Source organism: Argentina silus (assembly GCF_951799395.1).
Source record: "Argentina silus genome assembly, chromosome: 8".
NCBI lineage: Eukaryota > Metazoa > Chordata > Actinopteri > Argentiniformes > Argentinidae > Argentina > Argentina silus.
In genome coordinates, this window is record NC_139662.1 from 735,109 (window position 1) to 751,326 (window position 16,218).

General features: G+C 40.3%; 1 protein-coding gene and 1 pseudogene across 2 annotated transcripts in view; one reads left to right on the plus strand and one right to left on the minus strand.

The window, feature by feature from the left end:
* Positions 1-16,218, minus strand: part of LOC310808835 (cytochrome P450 3A27-like) — a 221,489-nt pseudogene that overhangs the window by 99,450 nt on the left and 105,821 nt on the right. The window lies entirely within an intron of this gene.
* Positions 2,190-3,106, plus strand: LOC310808811 (uncharacterized protein; the record flags this gene model as incomplete). The annotated part of the gene is made up of 2 exons (XM_083675913.1): positions 2,190-2,391; positions 2,601-3,106. The coding sequence occupies 2 exons, from the start codon at positions 2,190-2,192 to the stop codon at positions 3,035-3,037; spliced, it is 639 nt and encodes a 212-aa protein (XP_083532039.1). The 3' UTR covers positions 3,038-3,106.

Sequence of the window (16,218 nt, forward strand, 5' to 3'; positions counted from 1 at the left end):
ATTTATACGGCTCCGGCGGCCACTATCGGTGAATCTCATTTACGACGTCCCTGTTACTCAGGTAAGTTTCATCCTCTTCATCCTTTGCTAGTTAGACATTTGTTAGGCATGTATAAAGCTGTGCCGATTTTGTCAAAAGATAAAATATTGTCTGGAAATCAGCAACTGACCATACCATCGTTTGCGGGATTTGGCTTGTTAATGTGTAATGACAACGTATTGACAACCTGTCAGTAGGCTAGCTGGCTAGCGCTAACAGCTAACGGGTCTGGTGACACGGAGTTGAGAACGAACAAACATCCCATAAAAAGTGTACCCACACACTTAGAACAACGCTTTCTTAAAGGAATAATCCATAATACGTTGCAATTATTTTGAGTTGGGGGCTATCAACAAAGTTTTCTGTCATGGTTCATCCGCCCCCCCAAGCCGTGTCATCCGCCCCCCTCCCCGCCACCAGTGTGCTGAACGAGCGGGGCCAGTTCTTGACGACAGTGGTGGTGGCAGCTGAGTCCGAGGGGTGCTACGCGCGCATGGCGAGAGGTCTCATTGCCCGGTTTCGACGTGCCAATGCTCCTGCGCCAAAAGTCTTGCAGACAACTGCTGTCGGTAAGTTTAATAACAATTCCATTGAAACCTATGATGAAATTGATAATCCAAGTGATGTACATATCAGTTAACTTCATATAATTTTTTTGCAAGACACACATGGATAACACAGTTATAAAAACATGTAACACATGTACACAAAATGTTGATATAATTTCAGTGACAGCGGTTCATCCTTCCTGGAGAATCTGTTTGGTGACTGGGTGCAGAGGGGTACTGTGGTCAGACTGGACATCCGATACTGGCTGCACCGCTGGGATGCTGTTGTCATCAAACAGAGCCACGCCAAGTATGGGGTGTTCATGAGTGCCTTGGCAGGTGCGGTGCTCGCCTACAACAAGGCGGACATGATGCTCCTAGTCCAGGAGGTCAGGAGTGGCAACCAAGAGCTGTACGCCAGGTATTCGGACGAGGAGATGATGGCGTTCCTCAAGCCTCACCAGGTCAGGTTGTATGTCAGGCGCATTACCCGTGGGGTTGTGGTATGTGTGATATTGATCCATGTATGAATTTCATGAATAAGAAGCAAACATACTTGCTTATTTGTCAATATGGATTCAACTGTACTGGACTAAGGTGTCACTCAGATCTAGTTTTGAAAATAAATGTAAGATCATTAGGAGTAACGACTGATTTAACACTGTGACGGCCCGCTGGCCTGTGCCTTTCCCTTTACCATATTTAACCCTCTGTTTGTCCTCGTTGTTTCTGTGAGTGTTCCAGGTGTGCAGACTCTACCTGTGTCATGCTGTTTCCTTTGTTTTGCCTTTGCTATCTTTTGTCTTTGTCATTTGGATTTGGTGCAGACGTTTTGCCCATTTGTTTGTTTGATAATTGCACCATATGGGAAAATAAAGCCAGTTTTGTTATTGGTAAAACCTACTCCGTCCATCAGTTGTGTTACACTCATTCTAGTTGTGACAACACTCAAAGCTGAGAATATATATGTTACAGGAGACCGCTTTGGTGATTGAGTCCATCATTGCCGAGTTCAGGGGACCAGCAGGCCTTGACATTGACGGAATCCACCTGTTCAAGTCGACAGAGGCAGTTGATGCTCACTGGGCAACTGCAAGCAAGCATCTCAGTTGCATGCAGGTGGGTTAATGTCTTTGCAGTCATTGTGTGTCATTATAAAACCATTCAAACTTGTATGGCAAAATTTCAAAGGACACCAGAATAAATAAGGAACTTGCAATTCGTTGTGCTTTACAGGATCCCCCTGGCATACAGCTGTATGTTTCTGTGAAGGTGGTGGTGCTGAATGGCGTTCGGCTGAACAAGCACAGGTGCCGGCGAGGCAGTAACTCTTTGGAGGGGTTGCACGCACACCTGTACAATGCCATTCCTTCACAGAGATGTGGTATTATGCCATTCCAAGTGAGTAATTTAAAAAAAGATATAGCGTAGTTTCAATGATGCATTTTATTTCACAGCTTTAGTCATCGCTTCTAAGCATATACAATAACAGTCAAAATGGTCATGTGTTTCAGGTATACCTGATGGCCTTTGCTGTGCAGTGGAACAACCGCATGGCATCACTCCGGGTTGCTGGTGGTCAGGGTCGGCAGACGTCGTGCATGGACGTGCGACAGATCCAGCGCATCAATCAGCAGGCCGAGGTTATCTTCGGCAAGGATCACATCCTGGAGCCCAACTTTGCTGCTCCAATGCCCGTCCCTGATGCGTACGAGCACCCAGACGAGGAGGAGCTCCTTGGCGTGGAGTATGCCATGTGCCAGTCCACCAGCTTCACTGCTAGGGACTACTATGTCCAGAAAGGTACAGTACTTAATCACACACTTACGCAAGGTTATCCTTAGTTATCCATAGTTTTTCATGCATATTCTAGCAATGACGACAAACATGGTATAAAGTTAAGTTTTAAAAGCAAAGAAGCAAAGAAACCGTGCATATTATTGAATGAATCCACAAGTGGTTGTTGTAACTACGCAGACACATTTGTGATTAGTACAATTACATATTTGCAGTTGAGGAAGAGCAGTCTCGTGAGGAGTCGGAGTCGGAGTCGGTTGAACAGGAACAAGGTGAAGATGAGGAGATGGCAGACGAGGGTCTTGGCATGTCTGCAGAGTCAGAGGAGGATCCTATCGACAGCGTCTGTAGGAAGCATGCCATCCTAACCCAGGCAGAACAGGTGGAGGAGGAGGATAGTCCTGCTCTGCAAGATGTGCTCATGAGCCAGAGACATCTGCATCTGCCAGGAATAGAGGAAGTGGAGACACTGGCCTTGCTGCTTCTAGAACTGGCAGACGACAGCGACCTCCACCTAGTGCCAGCCGACCTCAGGCAGAAGATCACCACCGCCGCCAGCTCTCTTCACGAGCATGACAAGACCGCCGCCCTATTCGTCAAACAGTATGAGTCCAGGTGGGGCTACACCTTGTTTGGTCGGTGCCTTGTTTGAGTCAGTGTTTCAAAGTGTTTTAGCAAGTAGAGCAATACAGTCAGCCTATTTATTTATATTGTAGTTAAAAATGCACTTTGTAGTTTAATTAAAGAATGTTCTTGTCTTTTTTTATTATTTATATTGTAGTTAAAAATGCACTTTGTAGTATTTTTTTATACAAACATGTTCTGGTCTATGTCCAATATCCGGTCCAATCTAACCTCTGTTTCAATCTAACACAATTCATTTACATACCCTTTATTGTTAGTTTATGTTCAATTAATCGGTGTTTTTGTCATGCGTGTCCTCGTGCCGTTTTTTTGTGTGCATGTCCTTGTGATGTTTGTATGTCTTTGTCAGCTCCATGTTTAACTAAATGTTTGTAAATGTTTGTCTCTCGTCATCTCACTCATGGCCTGTACCTTGACGTGGTGAGTGGGCTTTCAACTAAACAGGTCTGCCTACTTGTGTTTGTGTGTCATAAAAATAATATATCTGTGCCCCATACATGGAATCTGAGTGCATATGTAGTAAATGGAAAAATGTGCATGTTGAAACCTTTACATTGGGTTCTTTGTAAATTTTGAATGCATTTTCGTTTCACAAAATGCACTGTTCTCATGTCTTATTCAGTAACTGTTGGTGACCATCTGCGGCATTTTAGCAACCACACTCTTGCAGTTCGTTGGGACGAAACACATTCTAGTTAAAGAATAAAACTGTAATGCTATTTGGTAATTTGTGAATAACATGTTTAAGTAATAATATAAATAAAAGTATTATACAAGTATTTCAAGTATTTTGGAGTCTCTGTATGCTTGGGTTTCAGAAAAAAAGAGGAGGGTGGGACATGTCAAAAATGATTGTAGGTCAAACACCTAGAGTATAAGCTTTTGCAAATGTTTGTAAAAAAATACTTTTACCAACACCCAGTTTATTAATTATGGGCTGCATGGTAAGTAGGATGGTGGGGCATATCTCATGTCACACATCATAACACGAGGTGCAAGCATTCAGAAATGGTATGGTTTGTATGATCAGTTTCCCCTTATAAAGGGGAAATACACTATGGTATTTTTTGGTCAAAGCAATGCATCAATGGTGATCAAGTATTATAGACTACAATTTAATCTGACTCCAATAAGATTAGTAGGTTGACCTCGAATGTAGTTTATCAACTAATAACACATGAGTAAGGCTAAGAAGGGCTACGGAGGAAAGAGATATGAATGGTGGTTTATTTAACAGTTACCAATAACCTTAAATGTAACCAAGTAAACCAAATGAAAGAAATCAAGTTACATAAGTTAAAACCAGATAAAAAAGAGAAGTTGTCTTTGTGTCTTCTCCCAGACTCTGAAGTGTCAATATGCATTGCTAATTAGATTGTGCTGACTGCACCCCCTGGGTGGTCATTACAATGAGTCGTGTGAATGGCTCAGATGTCTTCCAGACAAAGTGAGAGTGCATTAAATACATTCTTACACCCTTCATAGTTCAGGCCAAAAATGTAATAATTGTACACTTTTCCACCTAAATATATAAATCTCATCAATCTACATACCTGTTTATACCTGTTTATACTGTTCATACGGCATTCCATTTTTATATTTATTCTGCTATCTACCCTATTGTTACTGTTAATACATATATACTGCTAGACTGCATTGCCTATACAGCTCATATGCTGATACACTGTTCATACTGTAACCTATTTATTCTGCTTATAATGCTACTGCTATTCATTTACTGCTTACACTGCACTACTATACTGCACTACTTACTGCTCACATACTGCACTACTTGTATATACTGTTCATTGCACTTTCTGCTTTTTGCACTTCTGGTTAGACGCTAACTGCATTTCGTTGTCTCTGTACTTATACTCTGCACAATGACAATGAAGATGAATCTAATCTAATCTAATCATCTACATCAACTCAAACTATGCAAATAATGCAAACAACATTCAGCAGCCAAGTGGATTTCAATCAATTCTTATACATGACATTTCTGTAAATAAAACTTCAGGCCAGTGAACACCAGGGGGCGTCCTTCTTTCTGATCAATTTTCATCCGATCCCAGGTTGAGCAATAGGGACTTGGGGGGGTCATGAGCCGGTATCAGGCGGTCTCCCATCCAAGTACTAACCCGGCCCGACCCTGCTTAGCTTCCGAGATCGGGCGTGTTTTTTTTTTTTTTAATCTTTTTATTATCAAAAATACATATTACAAAGCATATTTTACATTATTTACAGCAGGTGTTCAATACATCTAACATGGACATGACATAAGCACACTACATTAAACGTGACGGACATAACACACACAGAACATTTGTGAAATTGTACTCAACCCCCAAAACAAATCAAAGAACTCAAAAAAAAAGTGCCCAATGCTACACATTAAAACCTAAATCCCCAGATCCGGTTACTGCTATTAGCGTGCTGTTTTTTACAAAGTATTTTTCAAAATCCACCCTCCCAAAAGTGTACACTAATCTAATATTCTTTTTTAAAAGTGATACAAACAGACCCCACACCCTCATAACTCTCCCTTCATAGTGCGCTATATTCCTCCTACATATAATTGCATATCTTAAATTGCTCATGATTATATTTACCAAATTAATATTAACATTTTTCTTTATTCCACATATTCCAAATAACAATATTTTCTTCCATTTCATTTCATTTTCAATTTTCACCCCACAGTGTACATTCAACAGATTTCTCACATTCACAAACAGTACAGACAACATTGAGCATTCAAAAAATAAGTGATCAAAATTTTCATCATCCCTTTTGCAGACATCACATTTCCTACATACATTCTTATCTATTTGGTGCAAAACAACATTTGTGAAAACCCTATTGTGCCTAATTTTAAAATCATTGTGCTCACATTCAATACTATTATATTTTACATTCAAATTTCCCCATACTTCTTTGACATTCAACCCCTCAAAAACCTTTTCCCACACCTTTTCTGACGCTGGCCTCTCCATCCCATCACCCAGTAAATCCATGTATATACATTTAGTTGTGACATTTTCAAATTTAACCCTAAAACCCTTCCTCTCTACACTCAACTCTACCATCCTGTTTGATTCACCTACCTCTCCCTGTCCTAACATTAATATTTTCCACCCATTACTAATGCTGTCCCTAATTCTCTTGTACATTCCTATAATAACCTGCTTTCTTACATCCTTATCTACTCTTCTTATTCCCTGTATGATTTCCTGTTCTGATTTGAAATTGTTATTGCTTTTGGATATTAAATGTTTGACCTGTTTTATTCCTGCTTTTTCAAAATGTTTATTTACCAGAATTGCATTGTTATGAGTTATTTTTGTGTTGTGAAAGATTGGTTGATTTAACACCTCACCCTTGTCCACACACTCATACTTTACATGTTTTAAATATTTCCCCCACGCTTCAAAAAACCTCCTTATAAAAATCTGATATTCCCTCACACCTTGGTTTGTTAAAAACCATAAAAAGACCATTCACACCACATCCACCACACCTGTGCAAGTAATCCTCAAAAAAACCCATCCAACAATACTCATCCCTACTATATAAATATTTTTTAATCGTTTTAACCCTCAAAGCCCTTTTTTTCACCTCTACATCTATCAATTTTAACCCTCCATCCTTAAACCCATTCATTAATACCTTGTGCCTAATTTTTGCCTGCTTCCCATCCCACAAAAAACTATTAATGGCCCTATTTAACTCATTCACAACCCACAACGGCAGCTCTAGTGCACTCAACACGTGATTCACCCGTGATAAAATTAAACAATTTACTACTATAACCCTGCCCCTCAACTTTAACTTCCTCATTTTCCATAAATTCAAATTCTGCTTTACCTTATTCACTACCCCTGCCCATGTAACATCTCTTGCTTCCTTTTCATTCTCACCTACATTCACTCCTAACACTTTTATCATTCCTTTCGCAACTTTCATTGGTACCTTAAATTCCCTCATATCTACCTTCCCTACACACATAATTTCTGATTTCTCTATGTTCATTCTCGCCCCTGATGCTTTCCCATATTCCTCTAATAAATACATAACCCTATTTAAACTGCCTACATTTTTCACTGTTATGTTTGTGTCATCTGCATATTGATGAATTAAACTCCTCCCTCCCCCTGGAATATTGATGCTTTGTATGTGTTGATCTTTTTTTAACATGGTGGCTAATGGTTCTGCTGTTATGCTGTATAATAAAGATGATAATGGACACCCCTGCCTAACTGATCTTTCTAAACTAAAACTATCTGTCACTACCCCATTACACTTCACCCTACTCTTTGCGCTACTATACAATAATCTAATCCAATTCACTAATCTATTTCCAAACCCAAATCTCTCTAATGTCCTAAACATAAACTCATGTTCTACTCTATCAAATGCCTTGTTGAAGTCTACACTCAAAACTATACCTCCCTCTTCCTTCATATGCCTCACTACATCCCTGACTGACCCTATCGTATCTGCTATATCTCTCCCTGGAATACTGTATGCTTGTGTTGATGAGACTATGGACCCTACTACTGACTTAATTCTATTTGCTAATACTTTTGCTAATATTTTGTAATCCGTATTTAATAAGCTAATCCCTCTGTAATTCCCTAACTGCAACTTGCTACCCTTATTCTTATATAATATTGTAATTAAACCTGTTGACATTGTTTCACTAACCTTCCCTATCCTTTCCATTTCCCTATATACCTTTAACAAAATTGGACTAAATAACTCGCTAAAACATTTATAAAACTCACCTGGCAGGCCATCAGAGCCTGGGCTTTTGTTGTTAGATAGACTTCTGATGGCCGCATTCACTTCAAATTCTGACAACTCACTCTCACACACTCCCCTATCACTATCTGATAACCTATGCTCAACTGTCCCTAATACCTCATCTACACTATCTTTATCTACACTACCTTTCTTAAATAAATCGCTATAAAACCCCTGTACTGTTTCCAATATCCCTACATAATCATTCACTATCTCTCCTCTTTCATTCTCTATTTCTTCTATATAACTCCTACACTGTGTCCGTTTCTCTAACCCCAAAAAAAAAGATGTGCATTTTTTCCCCTTCCACCGCATATTGTGCCCTACTCCTAACTATTGCTCCTTTACATTTTTCTTTTTCATGTGCTTCTAATTCCCCTTTGATACCTATATATTCTACTATGTTTCTATTCGGATTCCTTTCTATTTGTCTTAGTTCTTCAGCCATTCTTTCTCTCAATACCCATTCTTTTCTCTTTCTTGCTTGATTCCTTTTCCTACAATACCTCATACTTAAACTTTTCACTTGCTTTTTTACACATTCCCACCATTCACACACATCCTCCTCATACTTTTCACACATACTTTGCTCCACAACACACTTCATCACCATCTCTCTATACTCCTTTTCTGCTAACACACTCGCATTCAAACACCACACTCCCCCCCCTTTCCCTTTCTGCCTGTTTCCAAATTGAAATGTGATTGCTGCATGATCGCTATATCCTGTAAATGTGTACTGTATATTAGTTATTTCTTTTGTGATTTCTTGAAAAGCTAAAACTAAATCTATCCTACTCTGTTTCAAAACCCCATTAACTATCTGCCTCCTTGAAAATTCCCTTTTACTCGCATTTCCCTCCCTCCATACATCTATCAAATTCCTAACCTCAATCATTTCTAATAAGCCCCTCCTCCCTGAATCCTGCCTAAAACTATCTACCCTATATGTATCTAACTTGGTGCAACATACATTGAAATCCCCCACCAGAATACAATTACCCTTACAGTGCACACCCAGTGAAACAAAAAACTCTCTCTTTTCAATCTCCCTATTTGGTGCATACACATTTATCAATCTATACTTTACATTATTGACATCAAACTCTACACCTAGCACTCTCCCTTTCCCATCATTCAAAACCTCTGTTATATTTTGCACCACATTTTCTTTTACAAATATTGCAACCCCACATGATTTCCCCAATCCACAATTTACAAACAACAAACCCCTCCATTTTCCCTTGACTTCTGTGATTTTTTCTGTTGACCACTTCGTTTCTTGTATTAACAAAATGTCTGTTGTAAATCTTGCCAGGACTTCCTCTACTTTCTCCATGTCATTCAAACCATTGACATTAAGTGAGGCAATCGTGACCATCATAAACAAGTGAATTAAAGTGTATGTCATTTTCAACATCATCTTTTCTTTTTTCCTTTCCTCCTTTCTTTGATTTTCTGCCAGCTGGCCATTTTGTTCGGTTGTCCTACAAATGCCCTCTTTCTCATTCCCTTTCCCATCAACATTTCCTCCTCAGACCCACTGTCACTCTTCTCCTCCTCAGTTACCATTAACACCATCGAGTCAGACATTTGGGGTGGGGGAGTTTTAGGTATTCCACCTCGCCAGCTAGCCGTTTCGTCTAGCGTGGGTGTATGGGTCGCCTCTCTAGACTCCATAGCTGCTTTCTTTCCTTCATTCGGGCGCACAGTTCTCGGAGGCAAAGGCTCCCATAGTTTAAGAGGAGACTTAGGGCAAAACATCCTAAAAAAACAACAACAGTCACTGCAACATAGGTCTGGCAGAGCATTACCAGAGAAGATACCCAGCGTCTGGTTGGGTCAATGGGTCACAGACTTTTGCACTTCTGCATACAAAGGATTGGGGACCAAATACTAAACATGAGTGCTTAATTTAGACATTTGATAATGCAAAAGAAGGAAAAATGCTTCGGCACCAAAATGGCTAGAGCCAGCCCTGATTAACAGAACCTTTATCGAGCGCACAACATCACATTAATGCCCATAGGAAGAATGAGAATAGAGTATCAACAAAATAACCAATTTAACACAATTTAAAACAACATACATCTGTAAGTTTTAACCATACGTTAACGTGCGTCAAGGACAACGCGGGAGAATGATGCCCGTGATGGGCCTAACCCAAAACTCAAAGAATATCTCGCTGTCCCTCTCCTTAAATATCATTCCCAACAAAGGACAAGGTGTGAGATACATTACAATAGCAAAGGAATTGACAAATGGTGAAAGCTGAAAAATCTGAAACATAGTCAAAACCTTAGACTTGCCAAAATCAAGCACTGATGAGCTCAGCAATCGCAAATGGCTGAGGCTTCACTGCAAGATGCAAACCACTAGTTATTCTTAAAAAGGATAGCCGGGTTACAGTTTGCTAAGAAGTACCTAAAAAGCCTGCAGAGGTGTGGAAAAAAGTCTTGTGGACAGATAAGATGAATATTATCAGAGTGATTGCAAGAGGAAAGTTTGGAGAAAAAAGGATCTGCCCAAGGTTTACAGCATACCATCTCATCTGTGAAACATGGTGGAGGGGATGCTATGGTTTGGGCATGTATAGCTGCCACTAGAACTTGCTAACTTATCATAATTGATGATGTTACTGCTGACAGTAGCAGCAGAATGTATTCTGAAGTGTACAGAAATATCTTGTCTGGTCGAGTAAAAGCAATGCTTCCAAATTCATTGGATGGCACTTCATCATACAGTAAGACAATGACCCAAAACATACTGCCATTGGAGCTAGGGAGATTTTCAGGGCGAAAAAGTGGAAAGTTCTTGACTGGCCATGTCAATGTTTGGATTTAAATCCTATTGAACATGCATTTCATTTTCTGATGGTAAGATTTTGGGCAAAAAGACCTGGCAAAAAGATGGCTGGCCTGGCAGAATATCACCAGAGAAGATACCCAGCACCTGGTGGGGTCAATGGGTCCCAGACGGTTATTGCATACAAAGTATTGTCGATCAAATACTAAATATGAGTGCATAATTTCGAGCATGTATACCAATACTAGACAAAAGAAAAGAAAAGAATCGAGCTAAAGCAAACTATGTTCTGACAGGGTTTGACTCATCTAATACGACATCAGATCTGGATAGGTTCCTTGATTTCCTCTGAAAGGTGACATAGGCATGAAAACATGTACACAACATCAAGAAGAAACCATTGATTAAAGCCAAATCAATTGACAGAGGCATGGCAGAAAATGTGTGTTGTCTTTTTAAAAGAAATGTTAAAAATCTCTTTGTTTTCCCTGAATGAAACAAAGCACAGGTGTTTAAAAGGCCAGCCCCACCCCTGATTACAATGATCCACACATGGAGACAGCCAAAGCAACATAGATCAATAAGACATCGCACATGTCACACCAGAATGTGTGTTGGCAAGTGTGTGCCCTTATAGCCAGGATCCACTCTCTGGTCACATCTCCCTGATGTTGGTTATGAAGAACTTTATCAAACGTTTGGATTTGAAATTAAACAATTACTACAAGGTTAAAGTAGAGATTCTCAGCTTTTATTTGATGGTATTTGTATACACATTGGTTTCACCATTTAGAAATTACCCCACTTTTTATGCATAATCCCCCTATTTCAGTGTACCCAAAAGTAACGGGACAGACTTATCAAATGTCCAAATGAAGCAGTCATGTTTAGTATTTAGTGGACAATCCACTAGTATTTAGTGGACAATAACTGCCTGAAGTCTGCAACCCACTAACCCCACCAGACGCTGGGCATCTTCTTTGGTGATGCTCTGCTAGGCCTGTACTGCAGCCATCTTTAGTTGTTGTTTGTTTTGAGGTCTTTTTGCCTAAATTCTTATCATTAGGGAAATGTAATGCATGTTCAATTGAATTTTAATCTGAAGATTGACTTGGCCAATCAAGATCTTTCCACTAGTTGCTATGGCAGTGTTTTGGGTCATTGTTTTATTGTATGGTGTGGCTCCATCCAATGCATTTGGAGGCATTTGCTTGCACTCAAGCAGACAAGATGTTTCTGTGCACTTCAGAATACATTCTGCTGCTGCCGTCAGCAGGTACAATCATCAATTAAGACAAGTTAGCAAGTTCTAATGGCAACTATACATGCCCACACCTAACACCCCCTGCACCATGTTTCACAGATGAGGTGGTATGCTGTAAATCTTGGGCAGATCCTTTTTTCTCCAAACCTTTGTCACTCTAGTCCATGATAATATTCATCTTATCTGTCCACAATACCTTTTACGAGACCTCTGCAGGCTTTTTAGGTACTCTTTTTTAGCAAACTGTGACCATCCTTTTTGATGATAACTAGTGGTTTTTGATGATAAATGTGTCTTCCTCTTAGTTATAAACAAACCAGAATTAAATGCATAGGTCTATGTATGGATGGATGGATGGATGTTCTCATTGGAACAGCTGGAAGACTTTCTCTGCATCCCCGAAAAAACACATGTACGCAAGTACGCAAACCCTCAACCCTCTCCTTCTCCTTCCACATCCCGAGCATTTCTTGCTCCACCTTCTGCCCGTCTTTTTTGATTTTCATCCACTCCTTCTTTATCATTTGCAACTCTGCTCCGACCTTCTCTGTCTTTCTAAGCATCTCCTTTGAGGTCTCCTTCTCCTGCTCTTCCTTCTCTTTTTCCTTGCTCAGTTTAAGTCTTTCTTCGGCCTCCATCACCAGGGCCTCTCTCCTCTTGACTGCCACCATATTTTTTTTTTTTACAAACACACACACACACACGCACGCACGCACACACACACACACACACACACACACACACACACACACACACACACACACACAGGCATGTTTAAGTTATGCGTAGCCCATGTTTATTAGTTGACTTAGTTGTGGGGTTAGTTTAGATACAGTGCACGATGCAACAAACAGGTACAATATCAGCACACCTCAGCATTGCTACACCCACGTGCTACCACAGGGAACTGGTACCCGCATAGTTAGATATGGTGCTAGTCCCACACCAGAGAGAACTGGTATGTTCCAATTCATTATACGAGGTAACTAGCTAGTAAATTATTAATTACTAGAAAGTGCTCAGTAGTCCTAGGGCTACAAACACAAGCTGACCAACCCTCCTGCAAACAGGGTGCTAATATTTCTCAATATTACCTTGTCAAAGCTAGCCAAGGTTCTCAGCTGTCCGGAAACAACAAGTAACTTAGTTAGCCGTCCGTCCCAAGTGCTAGCTGTAGCCTACACATGTGACCTTGCAAGTTCTAATAATAACCTGAGGAATTATCGTTGAGCTAGGGTTCAACAATAACAAAGAATTGAGAGCTCACAGGTTAGCTTGCTAGCTCAGAGAGTTAACAGGTGCTCAGAAGATGAAAATCGTCGTTGAGCTGAACCGTAGGATTCTATCAGAGACAATCTAACGCCCCGTGAGAATCATAGGCTGAGGTGTAGCCAGCTATAACAACACAACTACAGTACACTTTTCAACCTAATGCCCCATGAGAATCATAGGCTGAGGTGTAGCCAGCTACAACACAACTACAGTACACTTTTCAACCTAACGCCCCGTGAGAATCATAGGCTGAGGTGTACCCAGCTACAACAACACAACTACAGTACACTTCAGACAGTCAGAGAGTGAAGAGTGGAAAGGATGAAATGGTGCGCTTGTAGCATCCCTTTATTGGGACAGGTGATAGGCGTTGCTATCACTTGCAAGTGTGTACGAGGTGTGATTCTGTGAATCAAGATGTAAATACAGTGCTCTCTGAAAGTATTCAGACCCCTTCACTTTTTCCACATTTTGTGATGTTACAGCCTTTTTCCTCATCAATCTACACACAATACCCCATAATGACAAAGCAAAAACAGGTTTTTAGAAATTGTTGCTCATTTATTCAAAATAAAAAACTGAAATATCACCTTGACAGTATTCAGACCCTTTACGTTTTTTGTTGAAGCACCTTTGTCATTATTGCGTATTGTGTGTAGATTAATGAGGAAAAAAAATAATTTCATCTATTTTTGAATAAGGCTGTAACATAACATAATACGGAAAAAGTGAAGGGGTCTGAATACTTTCAGAATGCACTGTATGTGCCTGTTATAGTCCCATTGTGTGATTGGTGTGTGTACTGTTTTCTGGCACAGGCCTTAACTGATCCAACAAGTTCACCAATCATCAATGGTGTGATATGAAGTTGATGGATTTTAATGTTACATGCTACACCAGTGCGTGTGTAAAGTGTTGACATTGCGCGGCTGCTGCAGCAGCAACGCAAAATGATTCTTGGAGTGCTGGTATCAATGCTTTTTGGACGCTTAAAAACATATTCAATTAGTTTCATAGTATGGTAAAGTAATAGAAACATAGATTATAGAAATACATACAATAGTGGTACCTGTATGAAAAACAAAGTGATTGTCCTCGTTTATAATTGGAGGTAGAGGACAAACCCCAACTCTAAGATATTCAGACTTGACAAGACTCTCAACATAAAACAATGTACAGAATCCATAAATGAGAAGTTCCTTGCAGAAACAGACTGGGAGGCTATTTCTTCTGCATCCACACGTGCAACTGGTCACGTTTCTGGTGTAAGAGTAAATACTGCCATCTAGGGTTTAGAGATGGTTAACAGGAAATGGATACATTATTTTACGGATGTACTTTAGGCCTACGTTTGAGTAATTTAGCAGAAGCTCTTATCCAGAGCGACTTAAAATAAATAGCTACATTCATCTTCAGCTACATACATCACGGTCATCACAAGTAAGACTTTCTATAATAATAAATGCCACAAGCAGTCACAGTGGTAGAGAAAGGAAGTCAATTTAATTTAATGTTCAACTTAATTTATTGAACTTAAGACAACTATATAAATTGATTTGCTATGTATCCCTAAATAGCAATAGCCAATTGTGTTGAGGTTTCCAGGCTAACGGTGTCGGCATGTGCAGTCCCCTGTCTTATCTCTGCACCCCCACACGCTCTCAGCCAGGGCCACATCAACAAGGCTTTTGACAGAAAGGCTCGTCCCCTGGTTTGCCTGATTGTGTACCAGCTGAGCCATCAGAGGAGTCGCTCTCAACGAGAACATGAGGGTTGGGGCATATCTGGAGCCATCGTTCATCTGAAATTAAAAAAGTAACATCAGAGGGGAGTGCAAGGTGAGACAAGAATTGGACAAATTCAACTGAGAGTTGAAGGTCATGGACTAAATGCTATAGTAAAACTAGCAACAATCACCTTCATCTACTTAGTCTATAGGTTCTCTACCATCTCTCTAATCGTCACTATGCTCACCTTCTTCAATGTCTCCCTCTCCTGTTCTAGCTTCTCTTTTTCCAGACTCTGTTTCGCTCTTTCTTCAGCCACCATCACCAGGGCCTCTCTCCTCTTGATGGCCTCTATCTCTTTCTCCATCTGTTTCTTATCCTTTTTAAATGTCTCCTTCTCCTTCCACATCCCGAGCATTTCTTGCTCCACCTTCTGCCCGTCTTTTTTGATTTTCATCCACTCCTTCTTTATCATTTGCAACTCTGCTCCGACCTTCTCTGTCTTTCTAAGCATCTCCTTTGAGGTCTCCTTCTCCTGCTCTTCCTTCTCTTTTTCCTTGCTCAGTTTAAGTCTTTCTTCGGCCTCCATCACCAGGGCCTCTCTCCTCTTGACTGCCACCATATTTTTCTCCATCTCTTTCTCCATCTGTTTCTTGGCCTTGAGAAATGTCTCCTTCTCCTTCCACATCCTGAGCATTTCTTGCTCCACCTTCTGTCCGTCTCTTTGGATTTTCACGCTCTCCTTCCTCATCATATTTAACTCTGCCTCTGCCTTCTCAGCCTTTCTAAGTATCTCCTTTGAGGACTCCTTCTCTTTCTCAATCTCCATCATGAGGATCTTGATCCCACTGTCCATCTCCTCCCTCTCCCTATTGAACTCATTCCTGTCCTCCTGCAGTCTTTCTGCCTTTCTGGCCAGGATCTCCTCCTCCCTCTGCCTAACTTTTTGGTCCCTTCTCTTTTGTTTCTCATATTCCTCTATCTTTTTCTCAAACTCTGCCTTCTCTGTCTTAATCCTCTCATGCTCCTTCCTGATATCCTCAATACTCATATATATTTTCACCTCCATTGTTTTTATGCACCTACAGTAGATAGAACACAAACAAAAATTATTGAAATAATCTCCACACACCCATACTATAATGCAACAGGAATGTCAGAAAGATTCCCCAAATGAGAAAGGGATAACAATCTTTGAGTTTGCCCTTCTGAATCAGTCAACAAATACCAGTACACCGATTGGCAGCAAAGAAATGTTATTATCTATAATGTGCGTTCGGCTGGCGTCATAATGGGTTTGGAATGACTATCATG